General features: G+C 43.1%; 1 protein-coding gene across 1 annotated transcript in view; it reads right to left on the bottom strand.

The window, feature by feature from the left end:
- Positions 1 to 384: 384 nt before the first annotated feature.
- The window catches only part of ntsr1 (neurotensin receptor 1 (high affinity)), a 54633-nt gene continuing 29631 nt past the window's right edge, over positions 385 to 25386 (bottom strand). The window contains exons 2-4 of the mRNA XM_021615974.2: positions 14378 to 14579; positions 2779 to 2860; positions 385 to 1573 (exon numbers count right to left, since the gene is read on the bottom strand). Coding sequence (XP_021471649.1) covers positions 1324 to 1573; positions 2779 to 2860; positions 14378 to 14579 — 534 coding nt within the window. The 3' untranslated portion in view covers positions 385 to 1323. The remainder of the gene's footprint in view (positions 1574 to 2778; positions 2861 to 14377; positions 14580 to 25386) is intronic.

Below are 25386 nucleotides of genomic sequence, written 5' to 3'. Positions count from 1 at the left end.
CAAAGTCAAGGTATTGGAGTGGCCATCACAAAGCCCTGACCTCAAGCCTATAGAAAATGTGTGGGCAGAACTGAAAAAGCATTTGCGAGCAAGGAGGCCTACAAACCTAACTCAGTTACACCAGCTCTGTCAGTAGGAATGGGCCAAAATTCATCCGACTTATTGTGGGAAGCTTGTGGAAGGCTACCCAAAATATTTGACCCAAGTTAAACAATTTAAAGGCAATGCTACTAAATACGAATTGAGTGTATGTAAACTTCTGACCCACTGGGAATGTGATGAAAGAAATAAAATATGAAATAAATCTCTCTACCATTATTCTGACATTTCACATTCTTCTAATAAAGTGGTGATCCTAACTGACCTTAGAAAGGGAATTTTAACTAGGATGAAATGTCAGGAATTGTGAAAAACTGAGTTGAAATTTATTTGGCTAAGGTGTATGTAAACTTCTGACTTCAACTGTGTTTGCTGTAATTGGTCAGGAGTTGGCATACTAGAACAGCCTATAGGGCTCAACCCCACAGCAGATCATCCATGAACTGTAACTGCCATCTGTTGCTCCTCTTCACAATATTACATCTTCTCTCAGCATTTCATTAACATTCACAGTTCAAGCAGAGCATTTCATTTTTTTAATGACCAGACATTTTGTTTTTATCAATACTCTTTCCAGGCACAAAAAAAGAGCCCCTTCCACTTTACTGCCACGTCATGTCCCCTAATCTTATGCACTGGCTTTACGATTATTACATACAATTTGTGAAAACGCATTAAAGATAAATATATATACACATATTTGTGTATGTGGATGAATTTACTTCTGCCAGATGCCTTTTATTATGTTTTTGCCCTTGAAACACCATTGCCCTTAGTTTTTTCCCATTGAAGACCAATTAAAAAGCTTACAATGTTCAAAAACTGAGGGGAAGTCACTTCCTGGTAACTGTCACAGCATAACGTTTTTTGCCTCCTACTTCAAAGATACGTGTTCTGATCGTCATCATATCATTTTATAAACTACTGTGTGGTTAAAACCGAGTAGCATTGATAGTTCTATAAAAATCTGAATGTACATAGATGTTACATTATTTACAGCGTTAAAGACTTTTACATCCAACACTTAATCTTTCTTTCTTTCTATTAATCATACCAATATCACATTTTGGATATGTTCTGTGTGTGTAGCCTATGTAGCACAACGTGTCAGTGATTCAAAGTGCCAGAGTCCCCATCAAGCCCATATTTAGTCCTGACGAGTACTAGAATACATACATTGTAGTTCTGAAATGGAATGTTATCAGGGGTGTGGTTCTGTCGTCGTCAGTAGACGGTCTCCTTGATGATGTTGGAGGAGAAGGTGTGGTTACTGCAGATGCTGATGGAGTGTCTGGTCAGAGGACGTCTCTGTTTCTTGCGACGACATGGTAGGCAGAGGCAGCGGAGCGTGTTTAAGAAGATCTCCCGGTAGTTGGCTGAGACCAGGTTGTAGAGGACTGGGTTGATGGCTGAGCTCACATAGAAGAGGACGTTGGTCACCATGAAGAAGTAGTGGTAGTAATCATACCCTTCCCTGTCGGGGAGGTGGAGGGAGGGGAGCACAGGGAGGAACAATCAGTGGTTTTCATTGATTGATGTAATACTGAAAAGCTTCATATCACCAACATGTATGCCAATTAATGTGTCATTGTAAATTTAAATAATTGTTTGCCCATAGTTTTCCTCTTTATTAACCACAACTGTTAACAACATGTACTTCTACTGTCCTCTCCAAGACAAATGTGTTTAAATTGAGCATTAGGTCTCAGATGATAGAGGGGTGAAGTAAACCATTGAAGAATGTCAGATGGGAAAACTTGTTTACAGAAGGCTTTCACGTCGAGTGTACAAAACATAAGGAACACCTGCTCTTTCCATGACAAACTGACCAGGTGAAAGCTATAATCCCTTATTGATGTCACCTGTCAAATCCACTCCAATCAGTGTAGATGAAGGAGAGAAGACATGTTAAAGAAGGATTTTTAAGCCTTGAGACGATTGAGACATGGATTGTTTATGTGTGCCGTTCCGAGGGTGAGCGGGCAAGACAAAATATTTAAGTGCCTTTGAACTGGGCATGGTAGTAGGTGCCAGGCGCACTGGTTTGTGTGTGTCAAGAACTGCAATACTGCTGGGTTTTTCACGCTCAACAGTTTCCCGTGTGTACCAAGAATGGTCCACTACCCAAAGGACATCCAGCCAACTTGATACAACTGTGGGAAGCATTGGAGTCAACATAGGCCAGCATCCCTGTGGAACGTTTTCGAAACCTTGTAGAGTCCATGCCTGATGAATTGAGGCTGTTCTGTGGGCAAAAGGGGGTGCAACTCAATATTAGTAAGGCATGCCTATTGTTTTGTACACCCAGTATAAATATATATACACAACCACCTTCTCCATCTGTGAAGTTTTATTTTAATCCTTTCTGGGACGTGCTTCCTTAGCTTATCTCCCTTCTGCAATCACTTACTCAATGGTGTGCATTTGGTTCAATTAAAAAAACATATATTGATAGTAGTCAGGCGATCGTTTGGACATTGGCGAGAGAAAGACTTAGCTAATTTATTCAGGGAGATCTATCTACTCTGAATGGGTGGCTGAGCTCCCCTCTGTCACCCTGCTCTGATGGATGACTCTCTGACCAGTCAACAAATGTGTGTGTACTATGTATGAAATAAAGTATACAAAACACTTATTTACTGGTATATGTACCCATTGAAATGTCTGCAGGTTACTCACTCTGTGAACTCTGCGTAACAGTACATGAGGCGCCGTACATAATACGGTAGATAGCACACCACAAAGGCAACAACCACAGCCCCTGCCGAGAGAGAGAGAGAGAGAGATGTAAAGACATGTTATACTATTCAGGCAGAGACAGACGCTCCATCTGAAATGGTACCCTATCCCTTATATAGTCATCAGGGTAACACATGATCAAAGCCTGCACAGTTGAATTAGGTGCAGTGGGTCTAAGACAAACATTGCTTTCACAGTTACAGTAGCAGTACAGTAATATATGAGCAGTATACTATAGGTCAGGGATCATCAAATAGATTCAGCCGCGGGACGATTTTTTCTTGAGCTGATGGTCGGGAGCTCGCAACATAATTACAAATAGTTTGTAGACTGCAAATTGACCGCAAGAAGCCCAAACAGATGTTTAACTAAAACCAAATCATTTCGAACCTTGCTCACATTTGTATACGATCACTTCTCTCAAATTATGCGTGGGAATACAGATTTCTTCAATAAAAATCGCTGATTTCCCGGTGGTTGAAATAAAAATACATTTAAAAAGGCTCTAAAAACTTGGGGGGCCACACACAGGCCGCGGACCGCCAGTTGGGGAACCGCGCTGTAGGTATTTGACATTCTACTAAATAAACCAAAGACTAATTAGCTTAATTGTTACAGGGTGAGATGGCACTGCAGTGGATAGCAGCCATTTTACAGACTCCTGACCAATTCTGCTATTTTCTGACGCTGATCTTAACTGTTTTTGTACATAATATCTCTGCCAACCGAAAACAGCTTCTGGACATCAGAAAAGAGATTACTAACCTTGATTTGGATGACAATTTCTACTTCAACGTGTTTACTACGGACCAGGCCCTAATCCCAGAACTTGAAAGAGGATGCGACGGAGTAAGAGAGGCAGAGGAGACGGTATCCTGACGGGACTATGTTGGCAAGCAAATAAACTGCCTCTACTCTCCGTTCTATCATACAGTCACTAGAGAATAAACTGGATGACCTCTGTTCGAGACTATTCCATCAACTGGACCTGAAATATTCTGTTTTTACCAGCATGTCACCTGTGCTGCTAAAGATGACACCATGCTAGATCTTCACGCACTGAAACACATACAAGGCTCTCCCTTGCCCTCCCTTTGGCAAATCTGACCATAACTCTATCCTCCTGATTCCTGCTTACAAGCAAAAACTCTAGCAGGAAGTACCAGTGATGCGCTCAATACGGAAGTGGTCCGATGAAGCAGATGCTAAGATACAGGAACATATTCCGGGATTCATCTGAAAACATTGAGGAGTTTACCACATCAGTCACCGGCTTCATTAATAAGTGCATCTATGATGTCGTCCCCACAGTGACCGTACATATGTATCCACACAGGAGCCATGGATTACAGGCAACTGAGCTAAAGGCTTGAGCTGCCGCTTTCAAGGAGCGTGACACTAATTTGGACGCTTATGTAAAATAACGCTATGATCTCCGACGACCAATCAAACAGGCAAAGCGTCAATACAGGACTAAGATCAAATTCTAGTATGCCGGCTCTGATGCTCGTTGGATGTGGCAGGCCTTGAAAATTATAATGCATTACAAAAGGGAAACGCATCCGTGAGCTGCCTAGTGACGTGAGCCTACCGCCCCATATGATTACACATCTGTAATTTCATAGTTTTGAGGTCTTCACTATTATTCTACAATGTAGAAAATAGTACAAATAAAGAAAAACCCTGGAATGAGTAGGTGTGTCCAAACTATTGACTGATACTGTACACATGTTCATGAAATATAATATATGGCCATAATCACCCCTAGACACACCTGGCTAAGTTGATGGGTCATGTAATCCTCTGAAAAAGTGAAGTATTTTCTTTAGACATGTAGCTTGTGAACAGTACACTTTAACTTGCAATGAAATTACTTTCTGACAAAATTAGAAATGTGTAATATCTGAAAATGTAGCTAGACTGTTACCCGTATACATGGATGAACGCTTCACGGCAGCGTGTCTTTTCCGTTTTGGTTTGTAGATAGCTACAGCCTGTTTTTTAGTTTGAAAAAAAATGTACTATCTAGGCAAGTCGGTTAAGAACAAACTCTTATTTACAATGACGGCCTACCGGGGAACAACTGCCTTGTTCAGGGGTAGAATGACAGATTTTTACCTTGTCAGCTTGAGGATTCAATCCAGCAACCTTTTGGTTACTGGCCCAACGCTTTAACCACTAGGCTACCTGCCGCTCCACTAGAATACCTGGCCCGTTGTTGTGTCAAGTTGCTCCAGTTCACACTGACCATGTGCAGAAAGTGGTCCACCATACATTTTCCCACGGATCTTTGTCGATAGCTAAATTCTGCACAGCGATGTTGAGAGCTGTAGCAACACTTTTGCAGTTTTCCATGGCTAACATTATATCTTTCCAAAAAGCTGCGGTAGCAAGGATTATCTACAAATACTGAGCAGCTCATGTTATAGAAAGAAGTGAGCTACATGGCGGGCCAATCCGAACTCATCTCTCGGCATGTCCAGCCCATAATTTAACAATTGTATTCATATTTCCAAATGGCATACACATTTGTTATTAAGGCACATGAAAGTTCACATGTTCAAGAAGGCATTTTCTAGATAAAAAACAAACAAAAAAAACGTTAAAATTCCTCTCCTGTGAAGTAGTGACGTGTGACATACGGGTCACAAATGTGATCTATATAAACTCAAACACACACGAATTGAGCATTAAAACCCTTTCATTGTGGCAGGCTACCCCACTGGCCACGGAGAGCTACGACGAGGACCTGAGACTGAAGGAGAAAGTGGACGCCGGGGCCGACTTCATAATCACCCAGCTCTTTTTCCGTATCGACCCCTTCCTCAAGTTTGTCAGGGACTGTAGGGCGATAGGGATCACCTGCCCCATATTCCCTATCCAGGTACTGTGGGACATGGGCCTAAACTGGGACATTGACGTGGGTGTGTGTGGTGTGGTCAAAGACTACATTTTATTGAGGGAGGTTTTAAAAAGGGAGCATCTGTGTACTTTGTAATGGTCTCTTTGAACAGAACATTCTTTCTCATGTGATGATAGCCAGCAAAGGTGTAACAAATTACCAAGTATGTTCAATGCAACTCAACACAACTTTTTCTCATAATCAGACCATTGTCCCTTGGAATTTGAGTCAATTCCACATCGATGCCAGTCAATTCCGAAATTGAACAGATTCCGCGATCCATGATATTTATTGACAACCACCGTTGTACCGGAGATGCTAAGAGTCGAGAAGCAGGTGAAACATTTAATAAAACAACAAAGTTGGAACGAGACAATATAACACTAGTGCCTACGCATAAACACAGGAACAGTACTGCCTGGGGAAAGAACCTGAGGGAGTGCCAGCTATAGGGGAGGTAATAAGTGAGGTAATGGAGTCCAGGTGTGTCTGATGAGGACGAGCAGGTGTGCGTAATGATGGATCCCAGGACCGGGGGTTAGTATTCCGGCGACATCAAACGCTGGAGGGAAGGAGCGGGAGTAGACGTGACAACCATGATGTGTGAATTTGTCCTTTTCCATAGTCTTCAATGTGTCTCTGCGCTGTGGGAGTACATCAGTTTCATGGAGACATCCTTTGTTTCTTCTTTACATTTGTTTTTCTGTCGGTCACATTTTGTCATGAGTACATTACAGGCTGGCGGTTTCACGACTGCTCTCAGTCCAAGCCAATCTCTCTTCCTCAGTCTTGACACCCACACAATGACCACCCTGTTGTGGTCCGTGGAAGCAGTTAAAAATGTGTGTGAAACAGAGCAGAAAAGTTTGTCCCTATACGAAATTACTTTACATTTTAAAATCAAGTTTGCTGTTTTTACTAGTCTCTTGTGACAGATGTGATGTCACACATGAGAATTGGTTCTCAGTGCCAAGATTAGTTTAAGCGAGCGCTGATCTGGGGTCCAAATGAAAAACTAATTGAACTATTTTAATTGGATATTTGCAAGGGCTGAAACGTTACCTCAGATGGGTGTCCATTAGGCAGTGTCAGTGACATACCCTGGTTGAATCAGAGCCTGGGCTTTAGTCATGGACCATAAAGGATAATTAGAGATGCTGGAGCCTTGTTATGGTCAAGCTTATTGTATCTGTAAATCACAATTAACATGTCTTTCCAATTCATTCATATATTTGTTTTATTGTCCTTGATGATCTAATAGCGAGGAAAACGACTAAACTTGAATCTCAGAGGATGAATTAAATTGTGATAACTGTTAGGATTATCAGCAAGCAGTGCTATCAAGTTCACAGAATAGACAGTAGTATACAGATATGGATGTGTAAACCCAGTCTGTTTCTGTGTATTTGGGTCTTTATCTTATGGTCAAGGTAACAAACCTGTGTCTAATTAGCAAACTTAACTTACATGTCGGCACATATGCTTTCACAATGGACAATCAGTTGTTACAGGAACTATGATGGACTGTATGGAATTTTATCCATTGGGTGGTGGAATTCCTTGCGAGACACCTATTTCCCTGGAAAGTCTACAATACAGAGTTCAGCTAAGAGTGCTTTGAGTCTATGAACGCTGCAGGTTTCATTGTCTTACCTTTACAAATGGCATATGATATCATGTTGGCTCATTAGCTCATGAAAGAGATGATAGAGCGGGAAGAAAGGGCATCTCGCTGTAGTTTTGTGAGTCAGAGCGCTGTCTGTCTCCATGTGGAGCTCCACTGTGGCTCTGATCAAAGTCTATTTAACCCCACCATCCAGCCGTTAGCAACACGAAGCAGCAGGCGGGCAAAGACACACACTTAAACATTAACACAGAGCAAATAAACATGAAAGAGTAAAACAGTCATTTCTCAGTGACTCAGCTCGGACAGACTGGATAATACTGTCACAGTGATTAAAGCCTCTGATTTTTTCCAGGGTTGGTTAATTTCTGAACGCGCTCATACACACACATTAACTCACATTAAGTCCACTTAGTTCCACTTTGTGATTGCCAATCAATTAAGAAGGGGCCTTTCCATTTTTTCCCGTCATGATTGTGATCAGAGGCCGGAGTGACAGGCATGGGCTAGTGTGTTCAGGGGAGGTTAATGTCTGTTACCAAAACAAGCCAGTTGCATCAGTTTGAGTGGGACTCTGAGTGCTGTCACTGAGGTTAAGTGCCAACAGTAATGGCCTTGTCCTACTACTATATGGCAGTTTTTCAGAAAGATTCCCTTTGCCTGTATTTATCAGCGGGCAGCTAGTTCACTAAGAGGACAGAGGCTGATGATTATGGTCCACTATTGTTTCAAGTGCATGTAATCACTGAGTGGCGTCCGTCCGTCTTCCACTCTATGAGGAGGAGGCATTAAGCTAATAATGCTGACAGCCTGACACTAGGCATAAAGAAACAACTCCATCCTATTATTATGGTAATCAGGAGTTGAAGGAGGTTAAACTTGTCCTTTGAAGACTTTGGTCATGTGTCTACCCAACTAGCCACAGCAGATGGAGAAAGCTGTGAGATACTATTCTCCTTTTTGGTACTTCATTAACCACATTTCCATCCACAGTTTTTAGGTGAGTAAAGTAGAGTAAAGTCATAACTTAGAAAAAATAAATAATGACAGCTGGGATGGAAATAGGACGCTTCGGTACAATTTTATAAATGCAGAAAGATAATTCCTTCCTTCGACATGGTGGGATCTTTCTGTGTCGGTAAAATTAACCTTTCTGATCTCCCCATCCCGGATCCGGGATCGTGAATACAGACTCAAGCTCATTACCATAACGCAACGTTAACTATTCATGAAAATCGCAAATGAAATGAAATAAATATGCTAGCTCTCAAGCTTAGCCTTTTGTTAACAACACTGTCATCTCAGATTTTCAAAATATGCTTCTCAACCATTGCAAAACAAGCATTTGTGTAACAGTATTGATGACTAACGTAGCATTTAGCGTAGCATTTAGCATTAGCATTCAGCTGGCAACATTTACACAAAAAAACAGAAAAGCATTCAAATAAAATAATTTACCTTTGAAGAACTTCAGATGTTTTCAATGAGGAGACTCTCAGATAGCAAATGTTCAGTTTTTCCTGAAAGATTATTTGTTTAGGACAAATCGCTCCGTTTTCTGCGTCACGTTTAGCTATGAAAAAACCCCTGTATCCAGGATTGTGTAAATCTATTAGCATAACACAACGTTAACTATTCATGAAAATCGCAAATGAAATGAAATAAATATGCCATCTCTCAAGCTTAGCCTTTTGTAAACAACACTGTCATCTCAGATTTTCAAAATATGCTTCTCAACCATAGGAAAACAATAATTTGTGTAAAAGTAGCTAGCTAGCATAGCATTTAGCGTTAGCATTTAGCGTTAGAATTAGCGTTAGCATCCAGCACGCAACATTTCAAAACAAACATAAAAGCCTTCAAATAAAATCATTTACCTTTGAAGAACTTCAGATGTTTTCAATGAGGAGACTCTCAGTTAGATAGCAGATAATCAGTTTTTCCAAAAAGATTCTTTGTGTATTAGAAATAGCTCCGTAAAGTATTCGGCCCCCTTGAACTTTGCGACCTTTTGCCACATTTCAGGCTTCAAACATAAAGATATAAAACTGTATTTTTTTGTGGAGAATCAACAAGTGGGACACAATCATGAAGTGGAACGACATTTATTGGATATTTCAAACTTTTTTAACAAATCAAAAACTGAAAAATTGGGCGTGCAAAATTATTCAGCCCCCTTAAGTTAATACTTTGTAGCGCCACCTTTTGCTGCGATTACAGCTGTAAGTCGATTGGGGTATGTCTCTATCAGTTTTGCACATCGAGAGACTGAATTTTTTTCCCATTCCTCCTTGCAAAACAGCTCGAGCTCAGTGAGGTTGGATGGAGAGCATTTGTGAACAGCAGTTTTCAGTTCTTTCCACAGATTCTCGATTGGATTCAGGTCTGGACTTTGACTTGGCCATTCTAACACGTGGATATGTTTATTTTTGAACCATTCCATTGTAGATTTTGCTTTATGTTTTGGATCATTGTCTTGTTGGAAGACAAATCTCCGTCCCAGTCTCAGGTCTTTTGCAGACTCCGTCAGGTTTTCTTCCAGAATGGTCCTGTATTTGGCTCCATCCATCTTCCCATCAATTTTAACCATCTTCCCTGTCCCTGCTGAAGAAAAGCATGCCCAAACCATGATGCTGCCACCACCATGTTTGACAGTGGGGATGGTGTGTTCAGGGTGATGAGCTGTGTTGCTTTTACGCCAAACATAACGTTTTGCCAAAAAGTTCAATTTTGGCTTCATCTGACCAGAGCACCTTCTTCCACATGTTTGGTGTGTCTCCCAGGTGGCTTGTGGCAAACTTTAAACAACACTTTTTATGGATATCTTTAAGAAATGGCTTTCTTGCCACTCTTCCATAAAGGCCAGATTTGTGCAATATACGACTGATTGTTGTCCTATGGACAGAGTCTCCCACCTCAGCTGTAGATCTCTGCAGTTCATCCAGAGTGATCATGGGCCTCTTGGCTGCATCTCTGATCAGTCTTCTCCTTGTATGAGCTGAAAGTTTAGAGGGACGGCCAGGTCTTGGTAGATTTGCAGTTGTCTGATACTCCTTCCATTTCAATATTATCGCTTGCACAGTGCTCCTTGGGATGTTTAAAGCTTGGGAAATCTTTTTGTATCTAAATCCGGCTTTAAACTTCTTCACAACAGTATCTCGGACCTGCCTGGTGTGTTCCTTGTTCTTCATGATGCTCTCTGCGCTTTTAACGGACCTCTGAGACTATCACAGTGCAGGTGCATTTATACGGAGACTTGATTACACACAGGTGGATTGTATTTATCATCATTAGTCATTTAGGTCAACATTGGATCATTCAGAGATCCTCACTGAACTTCTGGATAGAGTTTGCTGCACTGAAAGTAAAGGGGCTGAATAATTTTGCACGCCCAATTTTTCAGTTTTTGATTTGTTAAAAAAGTTTGAAATATCCAATAAATGTCGTTCCACTTCATGATTGTGTCCCACTTGTTGTTGATTCTTCACAAAAAAATACAGTTTTATATCTTTATGTTTGAAGCCTGAAATGTGGCAAAAGGCCGCAAAGTTCAAGGGGGCCGAATACTTTCGCAAGGCACTGTATATATGTATATTTTTTAAGCAATGGCTTGTTTCTTGCCACTCTTCCGTAAAGCCCAGCTCTGTGCAGTGTACGGCTTAAAGTGTTCCTACGGACAGATACGCCAATCTCCGCTGTGGAGCTTTGCAGCTCAGGGTTATCTTTGGTCTCTTTGATTAATGCCCTCCTTGCCTAGTCTGAGTTTTGGTGGGTGGCCCTCTCTTAGCAGTTTGTTGTGGTGCCATATTCTTTCCATTTTTTAATAATAGATTTAATGGTGGTCTTTATGGTGCCGCTTGCTTGGTGGTGCCTCTTGCTTAGTGGTGATGCAGACACTGGGGTCTTTCAGAACAGGTGTATATATACTGAGATCATGTGACAGATCATGTGACACTTAGATTGGATGCAAGTGGACTTTATTTAACTAATTATGTGACTTCTAAAGGTAATTGGTTGCACCAGATCTTATTTAGGGTCTTCGTAGCAAAGGGGGTGAATACACATGCACGCACCACTTTTCCACTTTTTTTTTTAAACAAGTTATTTATTTTCACTTCACAAATTTGGACTATTTTGTGTATGTTCATTATATGAAATCCAAGTAAAAATCTATTTAAAATACAGGTAGTAATGCAACGAAATAGGAAAAACGGCAATGGGGATGAATACTTTTGCAAGGCACTGTACGTAGCTGAAGGACGGAATTAAAAACAAACAAAATATAACTATTGTAAAATACATTGTGTCCATAAAATGTACATATTTTGATTTGTTTAACACTTTTTTTGTTATTACATGTGTTATTTTATACTTTATGTATTCACTATTATTCTACAATGTAGAAAATTGTAAAAATAAAGAAAAACCCTTGAATGAGTAGGTGTGTCCAAATATTTGATTGGTACTGTATATTCTTGCTCTGATCTATAATAATTTAATTATGTATCTCCAGCTGCTGGCTAGAGCGCACGTGCCAAGACGACCAGAGTTTTTGTGACAAAACTCTAAGTAGAGTGGAAAATGCGATGGAAACACATTGAACTTCAGATTTTTATTTAGTACATGAAAATTTAAGCGAAAAAGTACATTTTGTGTGCACTACATCCTCACGCACTGTTTTCTGTAACAAGTCCATTTGTTGGAAACGCCACTGTGGGAAGATTTGCATATTTTCTGTATGCAGATTTTAGGATATTCACATGAAAATTTGTCACCAATTAGATGAAAACCTAGCTAATGGAAAGGATTTATTCAGGTAGTAGATTTGGCTGCAGGTTCTCAGATAGTGTGTCCCTTACTGCAAATGAAATCAGTGGTGCTTAGAGATATGAAGAGTGAGGCTCAGGCTGGATGGGCCGGCGTCTGTTCTTTTAAACATCTTTACGCATATTTGTCATGGGAGGGAGGACTACTTTGGCGTCCTTGGATAAATTTACTCTTTATAACTCCAGTACGCTATTATATCAACCAACTCAGTGGCCTTATGGTTAGTGTGTCTAAGATTGGAAGTTTGGGAGTTTGATCCCTGGCCGAGTCATACCAAAGACTGTAAAAATGGGCCCTGATGCGTTTTTGCTTGGCATTCAGCATTAAATAGATAGATAGGGGGTAAGGCCCTACGAAAGACTAGCGTCCTGTCCAGGGGTTTTACTTGTACATCAAGCCGGCTCACACTACAGAAATAGGACATACTACTGTTCCTATGAGCTGTTATTGCTCGTGCAAGGCTACTTACAATTTTATCAGGACATAAACAACCTTAATCTCAGTTGTTACCAATATGTTATTTATTGGCTTGGAGATGGGGTCTCTAATGACTAATGACTGTTCTTCGGTATGCAGTAGTTCTTACAAACATAATACATACATACAGTTGAAGTCGGAAGTTTACATACACCTTAGCCAAATACATTTAAACTCAGTTTATCACAATTCCTGACATTTAATCCTAGTAAAAATTCCCTGTCTTAGTTCAGTTAGGATCACCACTTTATTTTAAGAATGTGAAATGTCAGAATAATAGTAGAGAGAATGATTTATTTCAGCTTTTATTTCTTTCATCACATTCCCAGTGGGTGAGAAGTTTACATACAATTAGTATTTGGTAGCTTTGCCTTTAAATTGTTTAACTTGGGTCAAACGTTTTGGGAAGCCTTACACAAGCTTCCCACAACAAGTTGGGTGAATTTTGGCCCATTTCTCCTGACAGAGCTGGTGTAACCGAGTCAGGTTTGTAGGCCTCCTCGCTCGCACACACTTTTTCAGTTCTGCCCACACATTTTCTATAGGATTGAGGTCAGGGCTTTGTGATGGCCACTCCAATACCTTGACTTTGTTGTCCTTAAGCTTTTTGCCACAACTTTAGAAGTATGCTTGGGGTCATTGTCCATTTGGAAGACCCATTTGCGACCAAGCTTTAACTTCCTGACTGATGTCTTCAATATACTGATGTCTTCAATATATCCACATAATTTTCCCTCCTCATGATGCCATCTATTATGTGAAGTGCATCAGTCCCTCCTGCAGCAAAGAAACAAACATGATGCTGCCACCCCTGTGCTTCACAGTTAGGATGGTGTTCTTCAACTTGCACGCATCCCCCGTTTTCCTCCAAACATAACGATGGTCATTATTGCCAAACAGTTCTATTTTTGTTTCATCCGACTAGAGGACATTTCTCCAAAAAGTACGATCTTGGTCCCCATGTGCAGATGCAAACCGTAGTATGTTTTTTTATGGCGGTTTTGGAGCAGTGGCTTCTTCCTTGCTGAGAGGCAAGGAATACTATATACTGTGAATATCGATATTTTTGTACCTGTTTCCTCCAGCATCTTCACAAGGTCCTTTGCTGTTGTTCTGTGGATTGATTTGCACTTTTCGCAGCAAAGTACGTTCATCTCTAGGAGACAGAACGTGTCTCCTTCCTGAGCGGTATGACGGCTGCATGGTCCCATGGTGTTTATACTTGCGTACGATTGTTTGTACAGATGAACGTGGTACCTTCAGCTGTTTAGAAATTGCTCCCAAGGATGAACCAGACTTGTGGAGGCCTACATATTCTTTTTCTAAGGTCTTGGCTGATTTCTTTTGATTTTCCCACAATGTCAAGCAAAGAGGCACTGAGTTTGAAGGTAGGCATGAAATACATCCACAGGTACATCCCCAATTTCCTTAAATGATGTCAATTAGCCTATCAGAAGCTTCTAAAGCCATGACATCATTTTCTAGAAACTGCCAAAACTGTAGTTCGTTAACAATAAATTTGTGGAGTGGTTGAAAAACGAGTTTTAATGACTCCAACCTAACTGTATGTAAACTTACGTCTTCAACTGCACATACCTGTTTAAGCATTTCTGCCAGTTAAAAGGCATAGTCTTGTGTTTAACTCTTCATAGCTGTGTGTGTGTGCGTGCGTGCTTGTATGTGTACACAAGTGAGCATTATATACTTACGTAGAACCATGACTCCATGACGCAGCGACTGTGTGCGGTTTGGCTCCACAGCGATACTCAGCATGGTAGGGTTGCCTTCAATGATGCAGATGCGGGTGTCCTGCTTCGTCTCTCTGAACATACGCAGCAGCTGACTGGCGATGACCCCATTCAGAGCAGATATGGCTACCATGGGAACCACAAAGGACAGGAACACATTCACCTGTCCAGAGAAAGGGAGGGGCAGTGAGATAAAGTTAGTAAGACTGTGTACTTTTTGGAATTCTGCCAATGAGCCAATATAGTATTTGCCTCAAACAGTTTTGGAAATGCAATCATCAACGATCAATAGACATATTGATTCCTTTTAAGTCTGTTTAAAAGTTGGTCTGAAAGAGAGAGAGTAAACAGTAGAGGAGAGGACAATGTGAGAGATGGCCCTGTACCTGTGTCTGGAAATAATTAGTTATATGTTATCTGATATCTGAATGCTACACCAGACAGACCAGAAGTTTCAGCCAAGTTCCCCTCTCTTATTAGCTGCTGTCCTTTAATATCAGTGGTGGTGCTTGAACAATATGCGTTTCATCATTAGTATTCTGGGAACCCCTATCCCCACCCCGCCCTACCTGCTGTGCCCCCACAGTCCCCGCCTTGCACCGCTTCCATTGCTTTTTCAAGCGCAACGATAATTTCGGAAGAAAGATGTTAATCGTCTTAATTAACAGATTGCAGAATTTTAGTGGCTCTCAGTTTGCCTAGATTACATACTGATTAGGCTTGAAATGGGAGAAAACGGATAATGCCATGGTATGCTGTCAAAATAATAATTTGGGCAAGTGCTTTTGCAAAGCTGGTGCTGTAATGTGTGCCCAAGCTAAACCTTTGGATAATTATTTGTGTCATGCACTTTGCTGTGCTCATGGGGGGAGATAGGGGGTCCAAATGAATCACCCCAAACTACCCAAAACAGACCCAAAAGGAACACAAACTATCAGAGGAGCTTGGCGTGGATGTATCACCGGAGGATCTGGAGCGATGCCATCAGATTGGCATAAAACAGAAGAATGCTAAATACCCTTGCATGGTAATCTGTAAACTGTGAAACTATGCGACCAAACTCAATATTCTGAAGACAAGGGGGAAAGGAGATTCAAATCCATGGCCAGTTCATGATTAATCTAGGATCTGTCTGCTAAACCGAGGGAAAAACGTAAGCAATTCCTTCTGTTCAAACAGTCACTGGAGGAAAAAGTAATAAAGACTCAATTCCGATTCCCGGCAGTGCTGTGGGTATGGAAGGGAACACAGAGGATGGAGTTCACATTCGCCAATGAAGCCCTGAACAGGTTGCAGGAAATCTTTCCAGTTGAGATGTAACGGTTTTCTTTAGGTGAAGGAGAGGCGGACCAAAACGCAGCGTGGTGGTTATTCATGTTTCTTTAATGAAGACGCTATACATGAATAAACTAACGAAAACAATAAACGTGAGAACTCAAAACAGCCCTATCTGATGCAAACCACAAAGACAGGAACAAGGACACTAAGGACAATCACCCACAAAACACTCAAAGAATATGGCTGCCTAAATATGGTTCCCAATCAGAGACAACGATAAACACCTGCCTCTGATTGAGAACCACTTCAGACAGCCATAGACTTAACTAGAACACCCCACTAAGTTACAATCCCAATACCAACACACCACATACAAAAACCCATGCCACACCCTGGCCTGACCAAATAAATGAAGATAAACACAAAATACTTCGACCAGGGCGTGACATGAGAGCCCAATGCCCTAAGGAGAGGAAGAAGCTGAAATAAGTGATAAGCATACTAGGCTACATACAGTGATGCCCAATACCAGTTTATTGTAAGTTCAGACAATATTCTTTCCCCCTCCTCCAATAAAATCAAGACTCAATCTATTGTCCCCAAGTAACTGTTCTTCTTTAGGAAGTAGGCATGGAATTAGCCGATGCCAATGAGATACATGGACACTAAAACACAATATAAATGGGAAATATAGCATGTATGTTAGTAATTGTCAATAATTGACCTGTTTGTGTGGGAGAGAGGGTGTGAGTGGGTGTATGTGCATATAGATATACACTGAGTATACCAAACATTAGTAATATTGAGTCTCCCCCCCATCCCCCACTTTTGCCCTCAGAACAGCCTCAATTCATCAGGGCATGGACTCTGCAAGGTGTCAAAAGCATTCCCATGTTGACTCCAATTCTTCCACCGTTGCTTCAAGTTGGCTGGATGTTGTTTGGGTGGTGGACCATTCTTGATACACAAGGGAAACTGTTGAACATGAAAAACCCAGCAGCGTTGCAGTTCTGTACACAAACCGGTATACCCGGCACCTACTACCAAACCCTGTTCAAAGGAACTTAAATATTTCAACTTGCCCATTCACCTTCTGGATGGCACAAATAAACAATTCATGTCTCAATTGTCTCTAGGCTTAAAACTCCTTCTATAGCCTGTCTCCACCCCTTCATATGCATTGATTGAAGTGTATTTAACAAGTGAAATCAATAAGGGATAATAGCTTTCACCTGGTCAGTCTGTCATGCAAAGAGCAGGTGTCCTTAATATTTTGTACCCTCTGTGTGTTGTGTGTGAATGAAGGAGAATGGATGGCGCCAACAGAGATGGCCCCCTCGCTTCGCGTTCCTAGGAAACTATGCAGTTTTTTGTTTTTTTACGTGTTATTTCTTACATTGGTACCCCAGGTCATCTTAGGTTTCATTACATACAGTCGAGAAGAACTACTGAATATAAGAGCAGCGTCAACTCACCATCAGTACAACCAAGAATATGACTTTCGTGAAGCGGATCCTGTGTTCTGCCTTTCCCCCAGGACAACGGAATGGATCCCAGCCGGCGACCCCAAAAAACGACTTTGTAAAAGAGGGAAACGAAGCGGTCTTCTGGTCAGACTCCGGAGACGGGCACATCGCGCACCACTCCCTAGCATACTTCTCGCCTCTTGACAACAAGGTTGATGAAATCCGAGCAAGGGTAACATTCCAGAGGGACATCAGAGACTGTAACGTTCTTTGCTTCACGGAAACATGGCTCACTGGAGAGACGCTATCGGAGTCGGTGCAGCCAGCTGGTTTCTCCACGCATCGCGCCAACAGAAACAAACATATTTCTGGTAAGAAGAGGGGCGGGGGCGTATGCTTTATGGTTAACAAGACGTGGTGTGGTCACAACAACATACAGGAACTCAAGTCCTTCTGTTCACCTGATTTAGAATTCCTCACAATCAAATGTCAACCGCATTATCTACCATGGGAATTCTCTTCGATTATAATCACAGCCGTATATATTCCCCCCCCAGGCAGACACATCGATGGCTCTGAACAAACTTTATTTGATTCTTTGCAAACTGGAATCCACATATCCTGAGGCTGCATTCATTGTAGCTGGGGATTTTAACAAGGCTAATCTGAAAACAAGACTCCCTAAATTGTATCAGCATATCGATTGCGCAACCAAGGCTGGCAAAACCTTGGATCATTGCTATTTTAACTTCCACGACGCATATAAGGCCCTCTCCCGCTCTCCTTTCGGAAAAGCTGACCACGACTCCATTTTGTTGCTCCCTGCCTACAAACAGAAACTAAAACAAGAAGCTCCCGCGCTGAGGTCTGTTCAACGCTGGTCCGACCAATCTGATTCCACACTCCAAGACTGCTTCCATCACGTGGACTGAGATATGTTTTGTATTGCGTCAAACAACAACATTGACGAATACGCTGATTCGGTGAGCGAGTTCATTAGAACGTGCGTTGAAGATGTCGTTCCCATAGCAATGATTAAAACATTCCCAAACCAGAAACCGTGGATTGATGGCAGCATTCGCGTGAAACTGAAAGCGCGAACCACTGCTTTTAATCAGGGCAAGGTGATCGGAAACATGACCGAATACAAACAGTGTAGCTATTCCCTCCGCAAGGCAATCAAACAAGCTAAGCGTCAGTATAGAGACAAAGTAGAATCGCAATTCAACGGCTCAGACACAAGAGGTATGTGGCAGGGTCTACAGTCAATCACGGATTACAAAAAGAAAACCAGCCCAGTCACGGACCAGGATGCCTTGCTCCCAGGCAGACTAAATAACTTTTTTGCCCGCTTTGAGGACAATACAGTGCCACTGACACGGCCCACAACCAAAACATGCGGACTCTCCTTCACTGCAGCCGAGGTGAGTAAAACATTTAAACTTGTTAACCCTCGCAAGGCTGCAGGCCCAGATGGCATCCCCAGCCGCGCCCTCAGAGCATGCGCAGACCAGCTGGCTGGTGTGTTTACGGACATATTCAATCAATCCTTATCCCAGTCTGCTGTTCCCACATGCTTCAAGAGGGCCACCATTGTTCCTGTTCCCAAGAAAGCTAAGGTAACTGAGCTAAACGACTACCGCCCCGTAGCACTCACTTCCGTCATCATGAAGTGCTTTGAGAGACTAGTCAAGGACCATATCACCTCCACCCTACCTGACACCCTAGACCCACTCCAATTTGCTTACCGCCCAAATAGGTCCACAGACGATGCAATCTCAACCACACTGCACACTGCCTTAAGCCATCTGGACAAGAGGAATACCTATGTGAGAATGCTGTTCATCGACTACAGCTCAGCATTTAACACCATAGTACCCTCCTCGGAGTGTGGTGTCAGGAAAATAACCTCACACTCAACGTCAACAAAACTAAGGAGATGATTGTGGACTTCAGGAAACAGCAGAGGGAACACCCCCCCCCACCATCCACATCGATGGAACAGCAGTGGATAGGGTAGTAAGTTTTAAGTTCCTCGGCGTACACATCACAGACAAACTGAATTGGTCCACCCACACAGACAGCATCGTGAAGAAGGCGCAGCAGCGCCTCTTCAACCTCAGGAGGCTGAAGAAATTCGGCTTGTCACCAAAAGCACTCACAAACTTCTACAGATGCACAATCGAGAGCATCGGGTCGGGCTGTATCACCGCCTGGTACGGCAACTGCTCCGCCCACAACCGTAAGGCTCTCCAGAGGGTAGTGAGGTCCGCACAACGCATCACCGGGGGCAAACTACCTGCCCTCCAGGACACCTACACCACCCGATGTCACAGGAAGGCCATAAAGATCATCAAGGACAACAACCACCCGAGCCACTGCTTGTTCACCCCGCTATCATCCAGAAGGCGAGATCAGTACAGGTGCATCAAAGCTGGGACCGAGAGACTGAAAAACAGCTTCTATCTCAAGGCCATCAGACTGTTAAACAGCCACCACTAACATTGAGTGGCTGCTGCCAACACACTCAACTCCAGCCACTTTAATAATGGGAATTGATGTAAAATATATCACTAGCCACTTTAAACAATGCTACTTAATATAATGTTTACATACCCTACATTATTCATCTCATATGTCTACGTATATACTATACTCTATATCATCTACTGCATCTTTATGTATCACTAGCCACTTTAACTATGCCACTTTGTTTACATACTCATCTCATATGTATATACTGTACTCGATACCATCTACTGCATCTTGCCTATGCCGTTCTGTACCATCACTCATTCACATATCTTTATGTACATATTCTTTATCCCTTTACACTTGTGTGTATAGGGTAGTAGTTTTGGAATTGTTAGTTAGATTACTCGTTGGTTATTACTGCATTGTCGGAACTAGAAGCACAAGCATTTCGCTACACTCGCATTAACATCTGCTAACCATGTGTATGTGACAAATAAAATGTGATTTGATTTGATTTAGAGAGGGGTGTAGACATGTCTGAGAAGAAGGGAGGGTGGAAAAGATGGATGTTGGGAAAACTTGCCCTAGGTGGGTAAGAGAGGACATGTATGGGAGGTGGTGATAAGCTTGGCTTGGGGGCGCAAGGATGGGTATGGATGGGAGGGTGGAACAAGCTATGCTTGTTTGGCAAAAAGGGTGAGTAAAAAGTACAAATGTGAGGTTGGAATAAACTTGGGTAGGGTAAAGGGGGAGAACTGGGAGGGGTGGTGGAGAGGGATGGATTTGGTTTGGGATAGAGAGAGAAAGTGAGAAGGAAGGACTTAATTATATACTACAATGCTTTTTTTGTGTGACTTGCAAACCCATTGTAAAATGAATTTGAGTTCTGGACAGATAAGAAAGGATGTTTAATCATTATTATACCTTGCTTGTCATAATAACAAAGGTTCAATGGTGGTTATTGGTGAGAATGGAGAGGGGCTTTAGCCAGGGGATTGGGTTGGGGTGACTGGGAGGGCATCAGACATTTCTCTTAGGCGTGTGTGGTGCCTCCACTGATCCCATTTCAGTCTCTAGGTGGACCCTCTCTCCCAAATTAGACCCCAACAGCCACTATACTTTAATTTATAAGGTAATACAAACTGACCACAGTACTTAACTGTCAGTCTTTCTTCAATGTATGTATACTGACATAATGCACATTAGGAGAGGAGTTTGAGCTAAGAAGACCTAAAAAGGCACAGCCGCTCAAGTACAAAGACGTGCCATGCTTTATGTTTTTGGTCTGCTGAGTCCACATGCCCACACATTCGAAATGTATTCAGACCCTTTGACTTTTGCCACATTTTGTTACATTACAGCCTTATCCTAAAATTGATTAAATTATTTTAATCCCCCGCATCAATCTACACACAATTCCCCATAATGACAAAGCGAAAAGGGTTGTATTGTTTTATTTTGCACATTTATATCATTTTTAAAAAACTACAGAAATACATAATTTAGATAAGTATTCAGACCCTTTGCTATGAGACTCAAAATTGAGTGCAGGTGAATCCTGTTTCCATTGATCATACATGAGTTGTTTCAACAACTTGGAGTCCACCTGTGGTAAATTCAAATGATTGGACATGATTTGGAAAGGCACACACCTGTCTATATAAGGTCCCACAGTTGACAGTGCGTGTCAGAGCAAAAATCAAGCCATGAGGTCGAAGAAATTGTCTGCAGAGCGCCGAGACAGGATTTAATTTATATTATGGTGCTTCTATTCCAAGAGAAATTCAATTACATTTTACAGTAGCCTATGTCTTTCCTACCTAAAACATTCGTTAATAGATTTGAATTCCTTTAAAATAGAAACGACATATCATAATGTTATAAAGTAGAATATAAACTAGATACTGGCTAATGAGGGTGGGGTAGGCTAATTAAAATAATAGTTATAAAGGAAATGAAAAATGCTAGGTAGAGCAGGGACAGAGAAAAATTGTATCTGGTTGAATTACACTCCTCGCTCTTACAGTGCCTTCAGAAAGTATTCATACCCCTTGACTAATTCTACAGTTTGTTGTGTTACAGCCTGAATTCCAAATTGATTAAATCAATAAAACAGCTCACCCATCTACACACAATAACACATAATAACAAAGGGAAAACATGTTTTTAGACATTTTTGCAAATTGTTTGAAGATTAAATACAGAAAAATCTAATTTACAGTGCATCGGAAAGTATGTACTGCGCCATTCGGAATCCTGAGTGGTGCAGTGGTCTAAGACACTGCAGTACCTGGTTCGAATCCAGGCTGCGTCACATTCGGCTGTGATTGGGCGGTGCACAATTGGCCCTGCGTCGTCCGGGATTGGCCAGGTTAGGCCATCATTGTAAATAAGAATTTGTTCTTAACTGACTTGCCTAGTTAAAGAAAGGTTAAAGAATAATATATTTAGACCCTTTCTCTTTTTCCACATTTTGTTATGCAACTGCCTCATATTAAAATTGATTAAAAGTGTCATGTACTGTCATGTTGTGTCTTGTCTCTGTCCTTTCCCTTCACCCTGTCTCCCTCTGCTGGTCGTTGTTAGGTTACCTTTTCTCCCCCGCTTTCCCCCAGCTGTTCCTTGTCTCCTCTGACTACCCATTCACCCCGTTTCCCACCTGTTCCCTTTTTCCCTCTGATTAGGTCCCTATATCTCTCTCTGTTTCTGTTCCTGTCCTTGTCGGATTCTTGTTTGTTGTGTTTCATGCCTGAGCCAGACTATCGTCATGTTTGCTGTAACCTTGTCCTGTCCTGTCGGAATCTGCCGGTCTATCTGAGCCTACCTATGTTTGGTTATTAAAGAAGCTCTGTTTAAGTTAGTTCACTTTTGGGTCCTCATTCACTCACCATAACAGAAGAATCCGACCAAGAATGGACCCAGCGACTTCGGATCCTCTCCACTCAGCCGTCGGGATCCAGGGAGCGATGCTAGGCAGACACGAGCAGGAAGTGTCTGCTGCTCGACATGCCGTTGAGACCCTGGCCACCCAAGTCTCCAACCTCACAGAACAGGTTCACCATCTCCGCCTCGATCCACCGGCCACTTCCAGGGCTTTCGAATCTCCGGAGCCCAGAATCAATAACCCGCCGTGTTACTCTGGGGAGCCCACTGAATGCCGCTCGTTCCTCACCCAGTGTGATATTGTGTTTTCTCTCCAGCCCAACACTTACTCCAGGAGCACTGCTCGTGTCGCCTACGTCATATCTCTCCTTATTGGACGGGCTCGTGAGTGGGGCACGGCAATCTGGGAGGCAAGGGCTGAGTGTACTAACCAGTATCAGCACTTTAAGGAGGAGATGATACGGGTTTTTGATCGATCTGTTTTTGGGGAGGAGGCTTCCAGGGCCCTGTCTTCCCTATGTCAAGGCAATCGATCCATAACAGACTACTCTATTGAGTTTCGCACTCTTGCTGTCTCCAGTGGCTGGAACGAGCCGGCCTTGCTCGCTCGTCTTCTGGAGGGTTTCCGCGCAGAGGTAAAGGATGAGATTCTCTCCCGGGAGGTTCCTTCCAGCGTGGATTCCTTGATTGAACTCGCTATTCGCATTGAGCGACGGGTTGATCTTCGTCACCGAGCTCGTGGAAAGGAGCTCGCGCTCTCCGTCGCCTCCCTCTCCGCATCACTACCATCTTCCTCTGCCGGCTCGGGTGCTGAGCCCATGCAGCTGGGAGGTATCCGCATCTCGACTAAGGAGAGGGAACGGAGAATCACCAACCGCCTCTGTCTCTATTGCGGTTCCGCTGGTCATTTTGTCACTTCATGTCCAGTAAAAGGCCAGAGCTCGTCAGTAAGCGGAGGGCTACTGGTGAGCGCTACTACTCCTGTCTCTCCTTCAAGATCCTGCACTACCTTGTCGGTCCATCTACGCTGGACCGGTTCGTCAGCTTCCTGCAGTGCCTTAATAGACTCTGGGGCGGAGGGCTGTTTTATGGACGAGACCTGGGCTCGGGAACATGACATTCCTCTCAGACAGTTAAAGGAGCCCACGGCCTTGTTCGCCCTGGATGGTAGTCCTCTCCCCAGGATTCAGCGTGAGACGCTACCTTTAACCCTCACTGTTTCTGGTAATCATAGTGAAACCATTTCTTTTTTAATTTTTCGTTCACCTTTTACACCTGTTGTTTTGGGCCATCCCTGGCTAGTTTGTCATAATCCTTCCATTAATTGGTCTAGTAATTCTATCCTCTCCTGGAACGTCTCTTGTCATGTGAAATGTTTAATGTCTGCTATCCCTCCTGTTTCCTCTGTCTCTTCTTCACAGGAGGAGCCTGGTGATTTGACAGGGGTGCCGGAGGAATATCACGATCTGCGCACGGTGTTCAGTCGGTCCAGGGCCACCTCTCTTCCTCCACACCGGTCGTATGATTGTAGTATTGATCTCCTTCCGGGAACCACCCCCCCCCCGGGGTAGACTATACTCTCTGTCGGCTCCCGAACGTAAGGCTCTCGAAGATTATTTGTCTGTAGCTCTTGACGCCGGTACCATAGTCCCCTCCTCCTCTCCCGCCGGAGCGGGGGTTTTTTTTGTCAAGAAGAAGGACGGGTCTCTGCGCCCCTGCATAGATTATCGAGGGCTGAATGACATAACAGTGAAGAATCGTTATCCGCTTCCTCTTATGTCTTCAGCCTTCGAGATCCTGCAGGGAGCCAGGTTTTTCACTAAGTTGGACCTTCGTAACGCTTACCATCTCGTGCGCATCAGGGAGGGGGACGAGTGGAAGACGGCGTTTAACACTCCGTTAGGGCACTTTGAATACCGGGTTCTTCCTTTCGGCCTCGCTAACGCTCCAGCTGTCTTTCAGGTATTAGTCAATGATGTCCTGAGAGACATGCTGAACATCTTTGTTTTCGTTTACCTTGACGATATCCTGATTTTTTCACCGTCACTCCAGATTCATGTTCAGCACGTTCGACGTGTCCTCCAGCGCCTTTTAGAGAATTGTCTTTTTGTGAAGGCTGAGAAGTGCACTTTTCATGCCTCCTCCGTCACATTTCTCGGTTCTGTTATTTCCGCTGAAGGCATTAAGATGGATCCCGCTAAGGTCCAAGCTGTCATTGATTGGCCCGTCCCTAAGTCACGCGTCGAGCTGCAGCGCTTTCTCGGCTTCGCAAACTTCTATCGTCGTTTCATCCGTAATTTCGGTCAGGTGGCAGCTCCTCTCACAGCCCTTACTTCTGTCAAGACGTGCTTTAAGTGGTCCGTTTCCGCCCAGGGAGCTTTTGATCTCCTCAAGAATCGTTTTACATCCGCTCCTATCCTTGTTACACCTGACGTCTCTAGACAGTTCGTTGTCGAGGTTGACGCGTCAGAGGTGGGCGTGGGAGCCATCCTTTCTCAGCGCTCCCTCTCTGACGACAAGGTCCACCCATGCGCGTATTTTTCTCATCGCCTGTCGCCGTCGGAACGTAACTATGATGTGGGTAACCGCGAACTGCTCGCCATCCGGTTAGCCCTAGGCGAATGGCGACAGTGGTTGGAGGGGGCGACCGTTCCTTTTGTCGTTTGGACTGACCATAGGAACCTTGAGTACATCCGTTCTGCCAAACGACTTAATGCGCGTCAGGCGCGTTGGGCGCTGTTTTTCGCTCGTTTCGAGTTCGTGATTTCTTATCGTCCGGGCTCTAAGAACACCAAGCCTGATGCTTTGTCTCGTCTCTTCAGTTCTTCAGTAGCCTCCACTGACCCCGAGGGGATTCTCCCTGAGGGG

Source organism: Oncorhynchus mykiss, chromosome 9 (genome assembly GCF_013265735.2).
Source record: "Oncorhynchus mykiss isolate Arlee chromosome 9, USDA_OmykA_1.1, whole genome shotgun sequence".
Lineage (NCBI taxonomy): Eukaryota > Metazoa > Chordata > Actinopteri > Salmoniformes > Salmonidae > Oncorhynchus > Oncorhynchus mykiss.
This window is presented reverse-complemented; position numbering and strand designations above follow the sequence as displayed.